At 40.2% G+C, this 21,483-nt stretch overlaps 1 protein-coding gene across 1 annotated transcript in view; it reads right to left on the minus strand.

The window, feature by feature from the left end:
* PHAF1 (phagosome assembly factor 1) overlaps window positions 1-21,483 on the minus strand; it is a 1,784,739-nt gene that overhangs the window by 781,264 nt on the left and 981,992 nt on the right. Inside the window, exon 8 of the mRNA XM_044081838.1 lies at window positions 12,414-12,526. Within this exon, the coding sequence (XP_043937773.1) occupies window positions 12,414-12,526 (113 nt within the window). The remainder of the gene's footprint in view (window positions 1-12,413; window positions 12,527-21,483) is intronic.

The raw sequence follows: 21,483 nt of genomic DNA on the forward strand, positions 1-21,483 counted from the left end.
AACCCTTGGTAAGATCAATGATGTTAAGATACTTAGCCCCACCCAGCTGCTCTAGGGCTTCATCTGTCCTAGGCATGGGGTAAGCATCTGACTATGAGTATTTACCTTCCTGTAGTCCACATAAAACCTGGTGCTGCCATCCACCTTTGGTATCAGCACCACTGGGAAGGCCCAGGGACTGCTGGACTCCAGAATTACTCCTAGTTCCACCCTTTCCTGTATCTCCTTCGTCAGAGTCTGTTTGATTCTCTCAGGCTCCTATAAGGGGCCTGCTTAATAGGCCTTTGGGGACCTGTATCGACATGGTGTTGCACCAGGTGGGTGCACCCTGGTTTCCCAGTGAATATGTCCCCAAACTCCTGTAACACTGCTCAGATTTCTCGAACATGGGTAGGGGATAACTGCTGGGACATTGCTATCCCTTCCACTGAGGTGTCAGTTCGAGCCTCAGTGAGATGAGTTACCAGATCCCCCTTAGACTCCTCCTGCAATCCACTGCAAATACTCAGCACAAGGGCCTCCCCATCATGGTAAGGTTTCATCATGTTAACATAGTATAATTTGTGCCCCTGCATCCTGCCTAGCAGTTCTACCATGTAGTTAACATCACTGAACTTCCTTAGCACCTTGCAGAGTCCCTCCCAAGCTGCTTGCAGCTTGCTGTGTCTGAGAGGAATGAGAACCATTACCTGCCACCCTATGTCATGCTCTCTAGATCGAGCATTCTTGTCATACCAGACCTTTTTTCTGCTGTTGGGCTTCTGACAGGTTCTCCTGGGCCAAGCCCAGTAGTTCCCTGAGCCTTGTCCTGAGGTTTAGGACATATGCCACAACAGACTCCTTGTGGGATTCACACTCACCCTCCCACTCATCTCAAATTGAATCTAGAGGCCCCCTCACCCTATGCCCACACAACTACTCAAACGGTGAAAAACTGTGGATTCCTGGGGAACCTCTCCGTAAGCAAACAACAGATGGGGCAAATATTTGTCCCACTCCCATTTAAATTGGTCTGCAAATACCCGTTAGCATGGTCTTGAGTGTAGTTTAAAATCTCAACAAGACCATTAGTCTGGGGATGGTAAGGGGTGGTCTTTAAGTGCTTCACCCCACAGTACTTCCACAGACAAGTCAGCAGGTCTGACATGAAATTGGCACCTCTGTCAATCAGTATTTCTTTTGGAAAACCTTCCCTGCTGAAAATCTCTAACAAAGCATTTGCCACCTTATCTGCCTCAATGGAGGACAGAGCCACTGCCTCAGGGTATCTGGTAGCATAATCTACACCTACTAAGATATAACTTTTCCCTGTGGAACATGGGGTACTCAGACACCCCACAATATCCACTGCTACCCTCTGAAATGGCTCCTCAATCACAGGCAAAGGCATCAAAGGAGTTTTCACCTTGTCTCCATCCTTGCCTACACTTTGGCATTGCTCATAAGTCCTGCAGTACCCTGTTACATCTCTGGAAATCCGAGGCCGATAGAATTTCTGCATAATACGTCTCTTTGTACGTTTTACTCCCATATGATCTACAAAGGGAATATCATGGGCTATGGCTAGAAGTGCCAGATGGTAAGCTCTGGGCACTACCAACTGCTGTATTCTCTCACCCTCTAGCCCTCCCTCAGGGGTCCACTCTCTGTACAGTAACCCTTTATGCCAGTATACTGATTCCCCCTTCCCTTAAGAATCAGATGCCTCACTAGTTACCTCCCACAGGCCTTGTAATGTAGGCTCTGAGAGCTGAACCCGTCTCAACTCTCTCTTTGTAACCCTTCCCAGCTCCCCTTCCACAGGAAGTCTGGCATCCTCTGACAGCTGTGCCTCACTGTCAGCCTGGGTACTACTACTCATCTCTGCCTTTGCAGTCACTCTGTTCAAGAGAACATCAGCACCCACAAGCAGCTGTGGCTCGCCTTCAGTCTCACTGCTACAGGCTAGCTCCCTCCCTGAAGTAACCACCTCACCAGTCCTGGCTGCAAGTGTGTGGTCTGTCTGGGTCTCCCCCAAGCTACCAGACCTACATGCTTGCCTCCAAGCCTGACTGCATGTAACTGCATGTACACATGATACTGCATTATCAAACTCATTCCCTATCAGGACATCTGCAGGGATATCCTCAAACACACCTACTTGCTGGCTTCCTTTTCCACCCTCCCAATCAAGGTGAACCACAGCCAAAGGTATTTGGAATTGGGTCCCTCCTAAAGATCTGACTGAAGTAGACTGCCCAGGCAAGTAGTGCTCCTCTGTAACCATTGCAGGCTTCACAATGGTTATGTCAGAGGCTGTCTCTCTCTTAGCAATGTTCTCTTTGCCATTCACTAAGATAGGACATAACCTCTTGTGGTAGTTTGGTACCCTTTTTGTATAGAGACAACCTACTGCTGGCAGTTTGTCATTCCCACTTACTGGCTCTCCCACCTTTTGTTCCCCACCTTGCCTCCATGGACATCTATATGCTACATGGCTCCACTGGTTGCATTTAAAACATGTAACCCTTGGTCCTGGACATGTACCTGGACTAGTGGCTTCCCCTGCTACTGGCAGATTCTGTTCGAACAGTCTGGGCTGCCCAAAATGGGTTCCCTTAGACCCATGAGCAACACTGGGTGCCTCTCTCTTGTGCAGTGATGCCCTCCTTGCTAGGTATAGGTCTCCCTTCTTCCCCAACGCATCTACAGTAAGGTATTATCTATCAGCTAAACAGATTCTTATATCCTCAGGCAAAGTTCTAATGGCTTTTTCCCTCACCAAAAGTCTGCCAGCCCTTCAAAAGTGGTGACCTGACATCCACTCACACACCTATGGGAAAAAAGTGCTTAGTTCAGCAACATATTCACACACACTTTCATCTGCCTTGCGTCTATGCTCATGAAACTTTTGCCTATAAGCTTCAGGTGTTAACTTAAAACATTCTAGAAAACAGTTTTTTTACAACATTATAATTTAAGCAGTCATTATCAGACAGTTTGGAAAGAACAGTTACAGCTTTACCATGGAGTAAGGGGGTCAGGAACCATGCCCTTGGTCGACATTATATTGTTTACATACCCTCTCAAACATATGAATGAAACTATTAAAATTATCCCCCTCTGTAAACTGTGGAAGAAATTTAATGACCTTTGTTGCTTCGGGGGTTTGGTTACTCCCTTCCGCATTACCTCCATAACTCTCGCAAAGAGTCAGCATCTCCTTTTCATGTTACCTCTGCCTCTCCTTCTCCTCAGCTTCCAGGCATAGCAGTTTCTCATTTTCCTCAGTCTCTAGACAACTCCATCTCTCTGCTGTTTCTATTTCCAAAAGCCTGGCCTCCAACTCAAGTCTCTCTAACTCCAGACGGATTTTTAAGTCCTCCATGGAAATGCTGAGCTGTCCATTTTCTGAGAGTTGTACATCTCCATGGCCAGTCTGATTGTCCTCTCCTGGTTACTATTCTTTGATGCATCTTTGACTAAAGCTGCAATTATATCTGCTTTAGTCAGGTTGGCATGCACCAGTCCTTTAGCCTGGCACATCTCAGCCAACTGGCTCCTTGTCAGCTTGCCATACTCCTCTGCTGACATGCTTGCCTGCTCTCCCTAACTAAGCTAACAAAAAAAAGAACAATTGTAATATGAACTCTGAATGTTAACTGTATGGCTGATTTAGAGTACACACACCTTCACTGATCACTGTAGACAAGCTACAGGAATTCAATATCCACTCCACTACACTCCAATTAATGTGTGATGTGGCTAACTCACCAATGTCAACCAATTAATATGTGATGTGGCTATCCCACCACTGCCAAACAATTAATATGTGACGCCCCTGCACTCGCCCAGTAATCAAGGAGCCTCAATCCACACCACTAACACCAGCGAGGGACGTGCACATTGTGAGGATAAGTACACACACAGTAAAGTACAATTTCCCTTAAGAGCACACAGAAATCACAGTCAGTCTGGGGCTGGGTTCTCCCTCTTTCTCCAGAGCTCCAGTAAAACTCCCTACTGGCACAGCTATAAGTTTAAGATCTCAACCGAGTGGTCAAGCCAAAACCTCCAGCACCATCTCTGTCCAACCAGTGCTTCATGTCCCTGTCCAAGTAGCTGACTGACACACACACACACTTTGAGATTTGATTTATATGCAAACACAAAACACTCCTGGGGAAGGCTGTCACAGGTTTACTAGCTATGCTCCCTTCTGCCCAGACTATAAGGTAGTAATCACTGCTACCAACCACCCTTACGTATCAGCTATTATAAGTCCCTTCCCAAAGGCTGACCAATTCTACTGTGTAATGTTACTATTATCCAAATGGTAAGTGTGACCAACAGCAAGGCTATTTATGAGTGGCCTGTACAGTGTCACCATATACAATTGCAAGTACTCTAAGAGCTTATATATGTCTAAACAAACCAGTCACAATTAAAAGGTTTAAATATATTTAATAATAAATAATAAAAGAACAAGACAATACTCAGTAACTTAACCCAGTGACAACAGAGTTTAGAATCATAGGAAATACTTTAAAACAACATTGCAGGACAGTCTCACAAAAATACAGAAAACATCTAAACTAATCTTTACTGTACTCCTATCTACAGCTAAGAGATACTATGCCCTAAATGACTTAATTACAGAGCCAGGCAAATACAGTTGAGAAGATATTTCTAGGTCCTAAGACAAATACAAAATGCCCAAACTCACTCTCTGAGATAGTTCTTAAGTTACTATCAAACATTTCTGCTGGGTTATCTCAGATTACATCATTCTTTGTCACCTTTGTGAAAAATACTTATTTCTGTAAGTTTGCCTGGAACTGGAAGTTGTAAAACAGCCAACACCTTTACATTTGAAACCTGTAATTATTTATGTTTCTAGACAATAGAAAACCCTCTAGCTCTAGACATCCTGTCTCTAACAAACTTTATAACACATCGTAAAACTCTTTACCTTTCAACTTATTTTCTTAGAGTTTTGCAAGTTAACTCTGTATGTTCCAACTTCTACCATGAAAACATACATTTGCATAGGCATATAGTCTGTATACACTTCTGCTCTTCTCCAGCAGGGAACACTGTGGTTACATTCTTGAAACTCGGCACATAACATATGGTTTAAGACACACTTCTGCACCAGCAGTTTAATACACACACACAACATATAGTTCTCATAAATTTTAAGACAAGCCTATGGGTCATATTAATATTCACAAATGACAGAATTATTTACAAAATTCTCAGAGAGAGGGGGAAGGCTCAAAAACAGCGGAGTCAAACCAACTCTCCCAGATTCAAAGTGGAAGTCTCAACTCCAGGAGCCATCCAGATCCAAAAATGTTGGATTGGAGGAATTCAAGGTCAATGTCAGATCCAAAGACACCAACCTCCTCGGATCCAACACAGACGGCCCGAAGCACTCAAATCCATTAAATGCAAAGTCAAAGGATCAGTCAGAGAGGGAGTGGAAACTGGGTGAAATCCCGGATTCGATGGGGTAGGGACTAATATTGCACCTTTCTGAATCTGCTCTGTGATCAGCTCTGTCACTATCCTCACCACATCTGCTTCAGTAAAGCTTTGAGAGAAACGCAAGGACGCAATAGATGCAGGTCTAGAATGTCTCTCCAGGAAAGGGGATGTTAGTCAGGATGAAGTTGGGTCAAAGGATGGAGAGTAGGATGTCTGAGGCATACATTTCGGATCCGAAGGTGTTGAATCCAATGTAGGTGACTTCAGCTCTGTAGTGAGAATTTTCTTTGGATCCAAGACCTTCGAGATGGCAGGCTAGGTTGGATCTGATCTTAGGAACTTTTTCAGCTCCAAGGAAGATATTACCTTGGCTGATCTGGGCCTCTTGGAATGGTCCCTATGCTTCGAGGTCGAAGGCTGATCACTGGATAACGCCTGCAAAAAAGAAGATGGTAACATACCTTTCAATATCAACTTGTTTTTTTCATTCTGTGAGGGCCTGAGAATCAAAAGCCCTGCATATCACACATTCCTCTTTCAAATGGTCAGGACCTAAGCAATAGAGGCACAGAGACTGCCCATTCAAAAAGGGCATTTTGTGCCCGCACTAGGTATACTTCTTAAATCCCTTCTCTGACATAATGTCTAAAGAAAGAACGAGAGAGAGAGAGAGAGGAGGGGGCAGAGACACACACGGAGAACAGAAGAAAAAGGCTTTACAGTAAAGATGAAGGACAAGGGAGATGATTAGTTTTTTTTGTTTTTGTACTGAAAAAAAATAGAAGAATCACAATGTAGACATGGAAACAAGGAAGAAATAGCGAGATCTAAAAGGTAAGAAGGAATACATTCCACTTATCTCCAGAAAAGAACACAGAAACTTGAGAGCTCTAAAGTAACCACATCTGAACACACAAGCAGCAAATGAGATCTGAGGTGACAGGTTAGCAATGCACTGTGGGTAGAGGACAGCTAGAGAGCTTGAAGGTTTTCATGAGCTGTAGTAACAGCTGAGTCAGATCAGACATCAGATCAGAGACTCATTTGTTGAGGATGAATGAAAATTGACATCTGATCATACGATATTACAAAAACTGAGAATATGGAAGCTCTGTTTTATAGATGTAGACAGCAAGATACAAGCAGTCAAAATGTTTTAGTCACATTAGTTTTATATACAGGTCAGGCATATTTTTTATCAACCAAAGGAGAAGTTGTGGATAGCAATTAATAAAGAGTTGAAGGATTTTATTTGGGAGGGGAAGATGGCAAGAGTCAAGTGGGTTATGCTGATCCTTTCAACAGAACAATGTGGTTTGTGATTACCTGATTTGAAGGGATACTTCAGAACTACACAGTTAAGGCTCCTATACACAACACAACACAACCAGAAACTTATAATTCAAAGTGGAAAGGGATGATGATGAAACAGGAGGGAAGCCCAAGAAACAAGGACAGACTGGGATTTTGGATTCTGATCCTTAAGGAGAACAACAATAATCATACAGAATATTATATTCACAAAGTAACACAAAGTATTCTAAGAACTAAGCCAACATGGGACTGAAGAAAGGAGATTCTGATGATAGAGATGACTGCAAGTAGGGATCCAAACAACAGGCAAGAGAGGCCTGGAATTTACTGGAGAAAACTGGCAAAGGAACCAAAGTATTGGAAACAAATAATTAGAGATGGAAAGGTAATGGAACAGGAAGAGGCCAATAATTTATTTGGACTGCATTCTATAGACTACCTTCCCTATCAAGGATTGATATCAGAGTATAGGCAAAGAGAAATAAATAGGGGATCCTAAGCAAAACACCAATACCAGTGGATGTTTTAGTAGAATTTATAACAGAAGTTGCTGTCAGAAAACAGAAAATTACTATACAATATTTTATATGCTCTATTAACTATAAGAATCAATCAGAGGAGTTAAGAAAGGATTGGGAAGAAAGACTGGATAAGCAATTTGACAAAGAAACAATGGGAGATATACGTATGACTCCCAAATAAGCAACATCTAGAAGAGTTAGGATCTTTGCTTGGAAGTGCTTACATATGTATTTGTACTCCTCAAGTAGACGGCAAAGAATTTTTCTTCAGGTAGATAGCAAATGTTGAAGGTGTGATGGGGAAGAAAGGGTAACTGGGGACATATTTTTTGGCAGTGTAATGAGTTGGCAGACATTAAAAAATTCCTGCAGACTACTATATCAGAAATACTGGCTGAGCAAATTGGTATAACTAAGGACATGGATCTTTTGAGCTGTGATACAGAATCAGAACTGCCTAAATATAGTAAGGCCTTGATGAGTCTAAATATGTGGCTGCTAAAAAAAGCAATTGCTAGAAAGTGGAAATCAAAGTCTAAACCAACTAACTGTACTAGAAGTAGTGAATACAGTAACAAGAGATAAAACAACTGAAAAAGTGGTCTTTAGAAAAGGGTAGGAGTGAATTACATAGACAAAATTGGAATTGTGGGAACAATACATGCAAAATAATGTTTTGGAGGAGGAATTATGTTTAAAAGAAGGCAGGATTTGAATGAGTTGTGCAGTGTTTGATTGACAATGACTGAACAGATTGTTAGTGATGCATAATGTTTGCAACTAAAAATATGTCAATATGGTTTGTTTTCATTTATATAAATGTATGATTAATTATGTCATAAGTGATAATTTAATAAAGATGTTTCTTTTTTAAAAAGGGATGTAGTCTCTGTTACTCAATGGTGAAGTTAAGCATTAGAAGGAAATATTGTGTATAATCAGACTGGTGTTATGGAAGTAGCAGAAAAAATATCTGATGGAGGTTTAAGTTGGCAAAGGAGACTATATTAAAGTGGGGTGGCAGTCTAAATTCTTGAACATTGAGGCAATGGAAAGTTTTAATTAAGGAAATATGCATGGAAGAGATAGTTAAAGCTTAAAGAAAAATTAAGAACGAATGAGCTCCTGGACAAGATGGGAATTTACATGGAATTAAAAGGATAACAGCTGAGTCAGTACATAGTACTTAAGGAATGGCATGAGGAAGGAATAAAGACTCAAAGGATTTGCAGTTCTTTACAAAGGAGGATGATAAATCAAGATATTAAATAGCAAAGTCTCTTGTGCTGTTAAATACTGATTAGAAGATTTGGGGATAAAGTAATTAATTTAAGGTTGAGTATGATTTTGGATAGAACAGAGCTAATAGTTTCTGGTGCAAACGAAAGAAAACCTATAAACCAAATGTTGGTAACAACAGAATTAGTTAAGGAGACAAGTTGGTGATAATAGGCTGATCAGCTGAGACATCAGAAAAGTACATGACAGCGTTAATGGCATACAGATGTTTGATATCTGAAGGTCATATGGACTAGGAGAAAGACCTGTGATGTTTATACAAAGACCTATATTTGTCAGACGGATGGGCAAGAAGGGTTATGAGTAATGGGGCTAGACAATATATCCACAGAGCATCATATTATTTAGTTTGGTAAAGTGCTACCTGCTCAAGAGAAAACTTTTAAGGCTGGCGAACAGGTTACGGGGAAATGAATACGCTTAGTGATATTTACAATAACATCAGGCCTAGACTCTTGTCACTTTTTGTGCAATAGAGTCTTCACATTTTCAGGGGGAGGAAGGGTCATTCTTCTCTCTCTCTCTCTCAACAAAAACAAGATTTTTCCACTTTTATTTTCTCAATGTAACTGTAATCTATTACATTGCTTACATATAATTACTATAAAGGAAAAAAACAGGTAACAATAGTACCACAAAATAGAAGACCAAAGCAGATGTAAAAATAATATTAGGAATGTATATCAATTAGAATGTCAGTTTAAGTGACTCTGCACAAGTACTGTGCTCAGTGACTACAGCATCCAAGGCAAAAGTCATACACTGTCTGACTCTAGAGTTTCGACTCTTTTTTTAATTTCTGCAAATATTTTGGGTTTCTAACACCATGCTGGAAATGGACCCCATTCCTAATTCAAAGTATGATTGATACAATACTAATTTCATGAACTTTAATCTTTGATGTCAGCCAGAAGTAGTCTTCGCAGCACCCCCAATGTGCCCAGTAATGACTCCTGCAATTTGTATGGAGTTACATGTATTGGTAACATATCTAAATACGATTGTTTCTTTTTTATAAGATCCATTGCACCTACTACTATTGGAACTGTCTTTACTAATATTGGAACTGTCTGGGTATCTTTCTTCCACATTGCTCTCATTTCTGCCTGCAAAACCGGATACTTTATGACTTTGTGTCTTTCTGTACACAAGACCCTGTTAGTCACTGGTTGTAGCAATTTCAGTGATCAATGTTACTTTTGTCTTCTTTTCATGGACCACTAAATCTTGTTTTCTCGCATCTATCTTATGAACTGTTGGTGATGGGTGATCCCATGTGATGTAGACTTCATATTTTCTATGATGCTTTGTGGCTCACATTTCCAGTGTTTTTCTGCTACTTCAACATTATAATGTTTTCACAATACCCAGTGCAACAGTCTTGCCACATTATTATGCCTTTCAGTACACAGTCCTTCTGCCATTAGTATATCACAATCAGCAACAAGGTGTGCAACTGTTTCCAATTCGGTTTTACAAAACCTACATTTGTCTGTTTCTTCCACATTATCAATGGACTTTGTAAACCAGCGTGTACGTAGCCCACTATCTTGGACCGCCAATATTAACCTTTCATCTTTTGGTTTGAATTTCCCTCTCCTTAACCATTTCTGCTTTCGGTCCTGATCAACATGAGGTTCTTCCAGGATTTTACTAAACTTGCAACTATATTTAAGCATTCTCCACACTTCTTGCCTTCTCATCTGATCCTTCACCTTATATTCTTACTTTTGTTTTTTTGGCACAGTCAATTGTTACCTGACTTTTATCTACTTCTGATTTGATTTCCATTTCTGCCTGACGCTAATATGCTTCTGCTAGACTAAGAAGGGAAGACATCTTAGATTTATTCTCCTCATGTTTCAAAACTTTCACTATGTTTGGGTCTTTTGAGGTCAGCAGATAATGTATACAGTCCCACGATTTCAGATATTATATATGTAATCAATTTCAAGGAGGCCCATACCTCCTTCGGAACGGGGAATATATAATCTTGGTATGCACTGATTTTTATAAATCATTTGGTGAGCATGAAGCATCCTTCTTGTTTTCCTGTCTAATCTATCCAACACCTTTTGGGGCTAGTCAATCACTCCAAAACTGTAAGTTAGGACAGGAAGAGCAAATTAGTTTATAGCTTGAATTTTGTTCCTAGATGTCAATGTTGTTTTCAGGAGTAATTTAACTCATTCTTTCCAATGCAGCTCAGGAAGTTTTCACTGTAACTTCCAATGGGTGGAACCTAAGCCTTTTGACATAATCAAATTATATCCTCACATTTCAAACAAGGTCTTTGGAACCACGTTGATGTCTCTGTAACCACAGGGAATACGAATGAAGTATAAACGGTGAACTCTTCAGCACAAACTATTTTTATAGTGGTACTACTCTTTAGTTTTTATTTCTTAAAGCCAATTTTATAAGTCACAGTTAACACAGTAACTATTACATTTACAATATTTTGTAAACAACTTATCTCAGCAACCACTCAAGTTACACACATGCCATCAGCAAAATTTTATTCCTCTAGCTGAGAACTTTCATACGAAGCTAAGGATTTCTGACTAGTGTTACTTGGTTGTTGAGATATTTAGAAAAATGTGAAAATTATATCTACATAAACTAATATCATAAATACAACAGTTAATATCTATTTACCTGCACTAGACAGGTCAAATATTAACGCAGTTGAGTTTGCCACTGTGTAAGCTTTACAATGAAATATTTTATAATCTTGCACATAGCATGGTTTTGTAATTATTGTTGCAAATATGAATAAGCAATAACTAACTCCTAGAGTTGTCAGTAGGAGTTAACTGCCAAGGCACCTGGAGGCGTCACTCTGATGTAATGAGTTAAGTCTTCTAAAATATTCCTTACTAACGTTTATTCGCATATATTAATGTTTTACTGTTGATAAGAGTGAAGTATCCTTCTTGTTTTCCTATCCAACCAATACAACACCTTTTGGGGCCAGTCAATCACTCCAAGACTACAAATTAGGACAGGAAGAGTAAATTGGTTTACAGCTTGGACTTTGTTCCTAGATGTCAACGCTGTTTTCAGTATTAATTTTAGTCTTCTAAAATATTCCTTGGTTTTATTCACATTTGTTCATGTTTTGTCGAGCCTGCATCAATTCCCAAATATTTATACACTCCCTCATGCTCAAGTTCTTTTATATCACATTCTTTCTCGAACTGATGTTTTCTTGGTGCTGCAGCTTTCCTGCTTTAAAGGTTGCTTTTGCGTATTTATCAAGAAAAATGACATTCTTATATCATCTGAAAAAGTTTTGACTACTTGAACTTGTGCTTTCAGTTCCTCAACTGATGAGCTATACATTTTTAAATCATCAACAAAGAGATGAGAAGTCTTTACACTTTGTTGCTTTCTGTGGAGCCAAATTACAGCCATTACCTAATCTGTTAAGCAGACAGCTTAATGGGTTAAGGACAGAGCAAAAGAGTAACAGAGAGTCACCCTGGAATATCCCCCCTTCGAATTTCTACTCCTGGAATAATAATTTGTCCTCTCAGTCTTATTAAAATTATGGAAGAGGCTACAAAAAATTAATTCTTAAATACTCACAGCAAAACTTTCAAAGAGAATTTCCAACATGACAAATCATAATCTGCAAGCGGGTGATCATGTCAAATTATTAAATACTTTGAGGAAAACTGCTATGTTCTTTAATAATCACACTTTTAAGAGACTTATTTTTATTTACTTTGTAGACAAATGGTGTGTATATTGCAAGTTTAATTTTAAAATTATATACTGCTGTTTCAGTTTCTGGGCATAATATACCTGCAGCTTGTAGGCGAAACCGTAAACCTGAAGGCCCACTTTCATCTCTCAATACATCAACAGTCTCTGCATATACATTACCATGGAAACAGCTGAGTGGCATGATAGGAGCCCTGCAATATAAAACAAGAGGACTGTTACAGGAACATAATTACTATGAATTCTACAATTACTCTTTTCAATCAGGATTTAGGGTTACAGATCTCATTTTACATATCACTTCACCTCTCCTTCAAACAAAGTGCAGTGCTCATTACAAATGTACTGCAGAGGAGATAACTTACTGCTAGTCAAAGTGGTTTTTCACATGGTTTCAGAAAACTTTTACCTACCCATAACTCTGACAGTATACTGGCAGTGCATTTTCTGGCTTATTTCTGTATTTCAGACTTCATTCAGCACAAACATAAAATTTGTCCATCAATGACCATCTCTATCACTCTCAATAATTCAAACTACTAAGGCTCCAATAGTGATAGATGAGGGGAAAAAATTGTAGATTTGTGGTAGTAAGGGGATACTGGCAAGAGAGGAGGATTACAATGGCATATATTTATATTCCACCAAAAACTGCTATTATGGAGTTTAAGAAAATCTGGGGGGAAATAATCAGCATTTCAGCAGGCATTATTAACTGTATGCGGGGACTAGAATTTGATTTGCAGTAGTGAGGATATGCCATTGAGACCTAGAAGGGACAGTATAACAAAACAGGGCAGATTTCCACGGAAATGTATGAAATATTTGGTACGGAAGACATGAAATCAGTAGTAGGAACTAAAACAGAATTTACATATTATTCCCCAAGGTACAATAATATTTCACAGGAATGTGCATTTACTTGAAAGCTTCAGGACACATCCAATAACTACCTCTGAAAATACACCAATTAAAGCTAAGATAAAAATGTAGGGTAATGAAGTAAAAATAGCACACTAGTGCTTTCTCACCTACCTGTTAAAAAACAGGAATTTAAGGAATGGGTAGTGGAAATTATTTAAAAGTTATTAGGAAGGACAGAAATATCTTCAGAAGTTATAGCTAGTGACTGGGATAAAATGAAAATGGAGTTTAAAAATAGGATCTAAATACAAGAGAAAGAGAGAGATGGTTAAGAAGTAATAGAAATTTCATAGAAGAGCTGACAAAGGTTAAACTGTGCAGAATAAGGGGATTCTCACAGAACGGGGGGGGGGGGGCAGAGTGCTCAAGAGAAAAATAAGGTGCATCTGGATAATATGCATGAGTTTAAAAAAGATTGCAGTTAAGCAACTATTTTTTGATAACAGCTCCAGAGCACAAAAACTTTTAGCACAATGACTTAGGCACCAGAGCATTAAAAGGGTTGTCACCAAACATATAGAACTTATAACAAGAAAAATAACCAGAGATCCTGTAGAGGTTTTACGTGTATTCCAGATATTTTATGACAAAGTGTATAAAACAGGAAAAATTTGGAAACCAAGAAAATGTACAAATGGAAATATTTATGAAAGACTTCATTATGCCAAGTCAGAGTAGATGAGGCTCAACAACAGTTAATACAGGAGGTGATGACATAAAAACAGTATACTCAATCTTCAGTAAAGTCTCCAGGAACAGATGGGGATTTTAACAGTATTTAAAAAAGAGGAGAAACATCAACATCTTGGAAGAAAGCTATGGTGGCTGTGCTACCTAAAAACAGCAAAGACCCTTCAAACCAAGTTTTGTATAGACCCATTTCAATTTTAGACCATGAGTATGAAGTATTTAAGTCTAGAACAACTAAAAGAATGCCAAAAGTGTTGCCAAAATTGACAGATATGGATCAATGTGGTTTTGTGGAGGAGAAGCAAACCTGTGACAATATTAAAAGAACAATGATGATCCAAGAAGGAAGCAGAATGTAAGAAAATACCTCTGTTGTTGGCGAGTCTTTTTTTTTTAAACACCGTTACTGAATTATCATTTCTGACACAGGCAAATTTACATTTATATAAAAGTAATCAAACTGTATTAACAAGTTCACATTTACAAACATTACACTTCACATATATTGCTACATATCACATAGCAACATTACATAAATTATTCAATTCTTGACATTTTGTAACCAAGAAACATCTTTATTATAGGTTCATAGGTTCATAGGTTCATACTAGGCTATCTGCCCGAGGGCATTTATAAGCCTAGCCCATAGTTTTGTGGCTTACGCCACCCCTTTAGTTTGGAGAAACTATGCCCATTATTTTGCTGTGCCTCTGTCGAGCAGTGACACTGAGGTAACCCCTGGGGTGTATCTGCGATCTCCCTTCCATTGGTCAAGATTCCTCTTGAACAAGGCCAGCGAGGTGCTCTGCCTCACATAAACCGGGATTTTGTTCCACAGCATAGGGAGTCTTTGGGTGATGAATCTATCCCTCCAGCACGTCCTATTAATAACCGTGTCGAGGTTTAAGTCTCCCGCCCTTGTGGCTCTGAGGGATCTAGATTTTTGAGATGAAGCATGTTCATCAAATCTGGGTTTGACATGGCCTTGTATGTCAGGCATAGGTCACCTCTGAGCAAGCGGTAAGCAACTGAATATAACTGGAGTTCTTTCAGTCGGGCAGCATAAGACAGATTTTTGAGACCCTTTATCCTTTTGGTGAGGAACTTTGTGGCCTCTCCAGCTGCTGCAAGTGTCGGGTCAGATACATTCCGAATGGGGCATTGTACTCGATCATTGGTCTGATGAGTGATGAGTATAGGGAGACTATGACTTCCCTTGATCTAGATGTGAATCCCTTCATGATAAGGTGGGCAATGTAGAAGGTCTTCCTAACTACTTTAGCAATATGAGTGTCGAATGAAAGGCTACTGTCAACCTGGGTTCCCAGGTCCCTAATAACTTCTTCTGTGTTCAGGGGATTGCCACCTATATGGTAGCTAGGGGTAACCTTATTTTTCCCGAAGGGTATGACTATGCATTTCTTGGCATTTAACTTTAGGCCATGGCTCTGGCACCAGTTATCCGTTTCTGTGAGACCCTTCTGAAGGATATCTGTGTTGGATGTGTTTTCAACCACGGCGCCCAGTTTGCAGTCATCTGCAAACTTTGTCAGCCATAACCCTCCTGTGTTTGCTTGTACTTCAGAAAAGTAGATGCCAAACAAGAGTGGGCCCAGGACTGAGCCTGTGGGACACCACTTGTGACAGGCTTTGAGTCTGACATGGCACCAGCAACTCTGACCCTGTGGGTTCTGTCACTCAGCCAGTTTGCAACCCATCTTGTAATGTATGGGTTTACATTTAAGTCGATGAGTTTTTCAATGATACCCGAGTGAGGTATTGTATCAAAAGCCTTCGCCAGGTCTAGGTAGGCTGCATGGACTGCCTTTCCCTCGTCAATGGCCTTGGTGACTGTTTCGAAAAGTCAACCAAGTTTAAAAGGCATGATCTGCCTTTGACAAAGCCAAACTGGGTTGGATCCAAAGTCTGCAAGTTCCCTATGTCTTTATTTATGAGATCCATTATGATCCTCTCCATGGCTTTGCAGATAAGGCTTGTCAAGCTAATGGACGGTAATTTCCAGGGTCGGTGGAGGCACCGCCTTTGTGGAGTGGGACCACAGTCGCTGTGCGCCACTCCTGGAATGCGTATCCGGAGGTGAGACTAAGATTAAACAGCTGTCCTAACTGTGGGTTTAATTCCTCGTTGAGTTCATGGAGCACACAGCCGGGGACACCATCAGGTCCCATGGATGCTGTGTTCTTTGCCTTGGAGAGAGCAGTTCTCACCTGGGCGTTAGAGATGTTTGGGCGGCTACAATAATTTGGTATAGATATCTCTCCTTTAGGGGGGGGGAGAAGTTTGCACTGAACCTGTCAGCCAGTATGTTGGCAATGTCTGTAGGATCAGTAATCTTCACATCATTTTGAACTAATTCTGAGCATATCTGGGAGTTTCCTCCTAGGTTTCTGACATAGCTAAAGAATGCCTTATGGTTGTCTTTAGAGTCCTTAGCTATTTTTTCTCAAAATTAGCTTTGGATGATTTTATGAGAGCTCTTAGCTTTTTACTTATAGTGATCAGCGTGTCTTACCTTTTAAGGATTTTGCTCTATCTTGTAGTAGCTTTCTCCTTTTGTTGTAGAGTTTGTTTATGGCTGGGGTCCACCAGACTGACGCTTGCCTTTGGTACAAAGAGTCTTTGTTTTGCTTGGGATTGCCTGATCCATGCAGCCCTGCAGGTGCTGGTAGAAGGCATTTGTAAGTGATTCAGCAGTTTGAGTAATGTTAACCGCCGGCTCAGGGGCCTTAAAGGAGACCACACTAGTCTTTAGAAGTGTGAAGTCGGCTTTCGAGAAGTTCTTTACTGTGGTCTTTTTCATTTCGAGTGGGTTGGATTAGGACCCCCTGCGAGATTAGTTTGTGATCAGATCTCACCAGTGAGGGTATACTTCGGCGTTGAACATTGTGCTCCCATGTTCGTGATGATGAGATCAAGTATGTTTTCTCCTCTTGTGGGGATGGTGACTAGTTGTTCCATGGCATTTGAGTTTATGAATTCCAGGAACTTTTGGGCTAGAGTGTTTGGGCTTGAGTAGTGTTCCCAGTCTATATTAGGGTAGTTGAAGTCACCTAGTATGATGGTGTTCGGAGATACATTTATCCCTCCAGTGTTTTCAGGAAGGCCATATGAGGTTCCTGAGTTTGCGAGGGTGGCCTGTAACATGCTACAAATTGCAGAGCAATCTTGCCTATGGTTAATTGCACCTGGATGGTTTCCGATGCATCGTGCGATGCCACCAATCTTGAGGTGTGGGTGTCCTTGATGAATATGGATACCCCTCCTCCTTTCTTGGTATTGTCCGGGTTTTGGGTCCGAACGCATGATATGAGGTAAAACCTGATAGTGCTGGGGTGCTCTCAGGAGCCTTGAACCAGGTTTCTGTCACAGCACAGACATCGATGTTCTCCATACTGAGAAGGGCCTCGAGTGCGTGCATCTTGAGGTTGAGACTTCTGGCATTGAGCAGCATTACCCTTAGTTTTTTCTTTGTTTTGTTCTAGGGTGGTAGGTTTAGAATTTGAGCCTTGCCTAAAAAAGGCACTATGGGGGTGGCAAGAGCCTTTGCCAAAATCCGGAATCCCAGGGGTGACAAGTGCAAGCCGTCCCTTGCGAAGCAGCGTGGCTTGTCCAGCATGTCATCCCAGGCAGACAGACATTGGATCCCCTTTGAATGACACCAGAGTTTAAGCCAATTGTTAAAGCTGATCATCTTATCTCTGTATTGTGGCATCATTCTTGGTGAAGGTAGGATACTGCTCAAGGTCAGGGTCATACCTGCTTGGGCTACATAATCAGAGAGCTCCTCTATGTCTCTTTTCATGTAGTCCAAGGAGGTACGTCTCAGGTCGTTAACACCAGCATGGACAATGATTGAGTCATACTTGTACCTGCTGTTGAGAGACCTGAGTGCATGCGTTATGTGGCGGATTCTAGCACCCGACAGGCAGCTTACTGTGACCTTCTCCTTACTCAGTCTGGTGAGCGGGACGTCAGTGTGTCTGACTATGGAGTCACCAATGACTAGTGTGTCTGGCATTGTGTTTGGCCTTAAGGGCTGTGACTGCTTGACACTCTGACTGTGTGGTCTATGTGTTGCAGGTGTTGTGTTCTGAGGTGGTAGTTGTTTGGGTGTCTGCTTTGGTGGCCTCTGCTGTTTTGGTAGATTTTTGATCAGAGCCTCCGAGTATGTCTTTGTGTGTTTATGTGTATGATTTGAGGTTGTGATGGTATTATGTGAGACTGGGTCTATAGTGTGTGTGGTTACCTTCTCCTCCTGTCTGGTCTTGCCAGTCCTATGTTGAGAGAGCTCAGCCTCCAGTTTGGCCGTATAGTTGCATCTCTCGCATGTATTTGTGTTTTGTGGGAGGAGGAGAGGGTTGTCTGTGTACATGAGGCAATTGTAACATTGCCTCAATATTCCCAGGTTCACCAGCTGAGCAGGAGAGGACAATAGCAACTGATCCCTCGACATGCTAGAAGGAATAGACAGAAAAACTTAAGAAAAGGTTCTGGGGGATGTGGGTGACCGAGAAATGGGGTTTGCTTTTTTGGGGTACTATTAAACCATCATTTGTGAGAGAGGCAATTATATGTTTATATAAATGAAAAACTATGCCTATACAATCCTAGTTGCAAACATTTTACATCACAAACCACACTGACACTTGCAAATATCATACATCACTTATAATCTACCCAATCATTTTCAGTCAAACATTACATAGCTCATTTAAGTCCTGCCTTCTTTTAAACCTCATTCTACCCCTGTATGCATTGCTCCTACAATTCCACTACCACTTTTTCATATGTAGTTTGCTCCTACCCTTTTCTAAAGATCTCAATTCCAGTTGCTTTATCAGTGTTACTATACTCACTACTTCTAGTATAGTTGTTTTAGATTTTCATTTTCTAGTAATTGCTTTTTTCATCAGCCACCGTAATTATAGACATGGCAAGGCCTTAACATGTCTAGCCAATTCCAATTCTGTATCATAGCTCAGAAAAATCATCTCCCCACCCAGCATCCCCGACAGTGCATCCCACAGGGAATCCCTAAAATCTGCCAACTCACTGCACTCCCAGAAAATATGTTCCCAATCACCTCTTTCTTCCCCATCACAACTCCAACATTTGCTGTCTACCTGAGGAAAGATGCTCTGGAGTCTACCTGCGGTATAAAAATATCTATGTAAACATTTTCAAGCAAGAATCTTAATCTTTTAGATTTTGTTACATATTTGGGAGACATATATCCTCCCACTGTTTCTTTGTGAATTGCCTATCCAATCTTTCTTCCCAATCCTTTCTAACCTCCTCTGATTGACTTTTATAGTTATCTTGCAATATTTCATATGGTCTACTAATTATTCCTTTTTTAATGGCAGCTTCTATTCTAGACTCTACTAAAAACTCTACCAGTGCTGATCTTTCTTTTAGGACCCCCTATTTCTTTCTCTTTGCCTATACTCTGATATCAATCCTTGATAGGGAAGGCAATCTCTAACCTGCAGTCCAAACAAATTATTGGTGTTTTCCCATTCTATCATCTTTCCCTCTCTAGTTATTTGCTCCCAATACCTTGGTGCCTTTGCCAGTTTTCTCCAATAAATTCCAGCCCCCTCTAGCCTATTGTCTATATCCCTAATTGTAGTCATCCCTAACGTCAGAATCTCCTTTCTCCATTCCCATGTTGACTTAGTTCATAGGATACTTTCTGCTACTTTATGGATATAATATTCAGTATGATTATTATTCTCCTTAAATGCCTACATCCAAAATCCCAGTCTCTCCTTGTTTCTTCACCCCCCCGTATCATCATCCCTTTCCACTCTGAATTATAGTTTCCTGCTTGTGCTATGCATAAGAGCCTTAACTGTGTAGCTTTGAAATACCCCTTCAAATTGGGTAATCCCAATCTACCCTGTTCTACTGGAAGAATCAGCTTATCCCACTTGACTCTTCCGGTCTTCCCCTAGCAGATAAAGTCCTTCAGATTTTTATTAATTGCTATCCTCAACTTCTCCTCTGGTTGATAAAAAAAATATGCCTTCCCTGTGTATAACACTAATGGAACTAAAAACATTTCAACTGCTTATATCTTGCTATCCATATCCATATAACAAAGCTTCCACTTTCACAGTTTTTATATTATCTTTTGTTTAGTCTCTCCCACATCCTTTAGCTGCCACACCAGAATCATTTTTAATGCATACTCCTACATACTTCATTTTATCATGTCCCCATAAATATGAATATTGCTGAACCAATTAATTTGTAGGTACATACTTTACCCACTACACCTTTTGTTTTAGTTTTATTAATTTTGTATCCTGAAAAGATGTGAAACTGTCTCAAAATGTTCCAGAACACTGTAATGTCTCTTTCTACTTTTGTCAGGTATAAAATAATATTATTTGCAGATAAGAGCCAGCTTTTCTTGACTAACATACAAATTATATCATTGAATTTCTGTGTCCCTTACTTTCTTTGCCAATGGTTATAAATATAATGCAAATAACAAAAGGGAAAGAGGAGACCCCTGCCTGGTTCCTCTGCTCAAGCAGAAATTATCAGAGAGGACCCCCACCCACTTTATTTATTTATTTTTTTGCCTCCAATCCCTCATATATTCTCCTAATCAGTTTTATATTTTTTTTTCAGGAAATGTAAATGCTTCTATTGCTCTGCTCATAAAGTTCCAGTTTACTCTGTCAAATGCTTTCTCTGCATCAAGACCCACCAACAACAATGGTATTTTCTTACATTCTGCTTCCCTATGGACCATCAATGTTCTGCTAATATTGTCGATTGTTTGCCTCCCTCCACAAAATCACACTGATCCATCAATTTTGTCATCCCTTCTGCCATTCTTTTAGCCATTGTAGACATGAACACTTTATAATCATGGTTTAGTATTGAAATGGGCCTGTATGAAGCTGGATCTGATGGATCTTTACCCTCTTTAGGTATTACAGCTGCCACTGCTTTCTTCCAGAATGTTGGTACTTTTCCTTCTCTTAAAATACTATTAAACAAAACCTTCCAAATCTTTATCAGTTTTTTTCCTAGCTTCCAAACTTCCACAGGAGTATCACCTGTTCTGGGGGACTTTCCTGTAGATTGGTTATACATCATCATTTTTATCTCGGGTCCTCTTATCCTAACCGTTAGTTATTGCATCTCATCTAACTTTGGCATATTTAATTCTTCCAAAAACATTTCCATTTGTATCTTTTCTTGATTACCATATTTCTCTGCTTTATACAGACTTTCAAAGCATTTCCCAAGTATTTCTAATACCTCTGCAGGATCTAATTACTTCCTTGTTATAGGCTTCCTAAGCTTGGCGACAGCCCTTTCTTTCTGTTGCCTGAGTCGTTGTGCTAAAAGTTTTTATGCTATGTTATTATCAAAAACAGTTGCTTAACTGCAATCTTTCTAAAATAGTACATATGGAGTTAATCCCTTGTTTTCTGCTTAGCATTTTGCAGCTGATCCTCTCCTTGTGCAGTTGATCCCCTTCTTGTTCTGTGAG

This window comes from Protopterus annectens, chromosome 8.part1 (genome assembly GCF_019279795.1).
Source record: "Protopterus annectens isolate FY-2018-M chromosome 8.part1, PAN1.0, whole genome shotgun sequence".
NCBI classification, from domain to species: Eukaryota; Metazoa; Chordata; order Ceratodontiformes; family Protopteridae; genus Protopterus; species Protopterus annectens.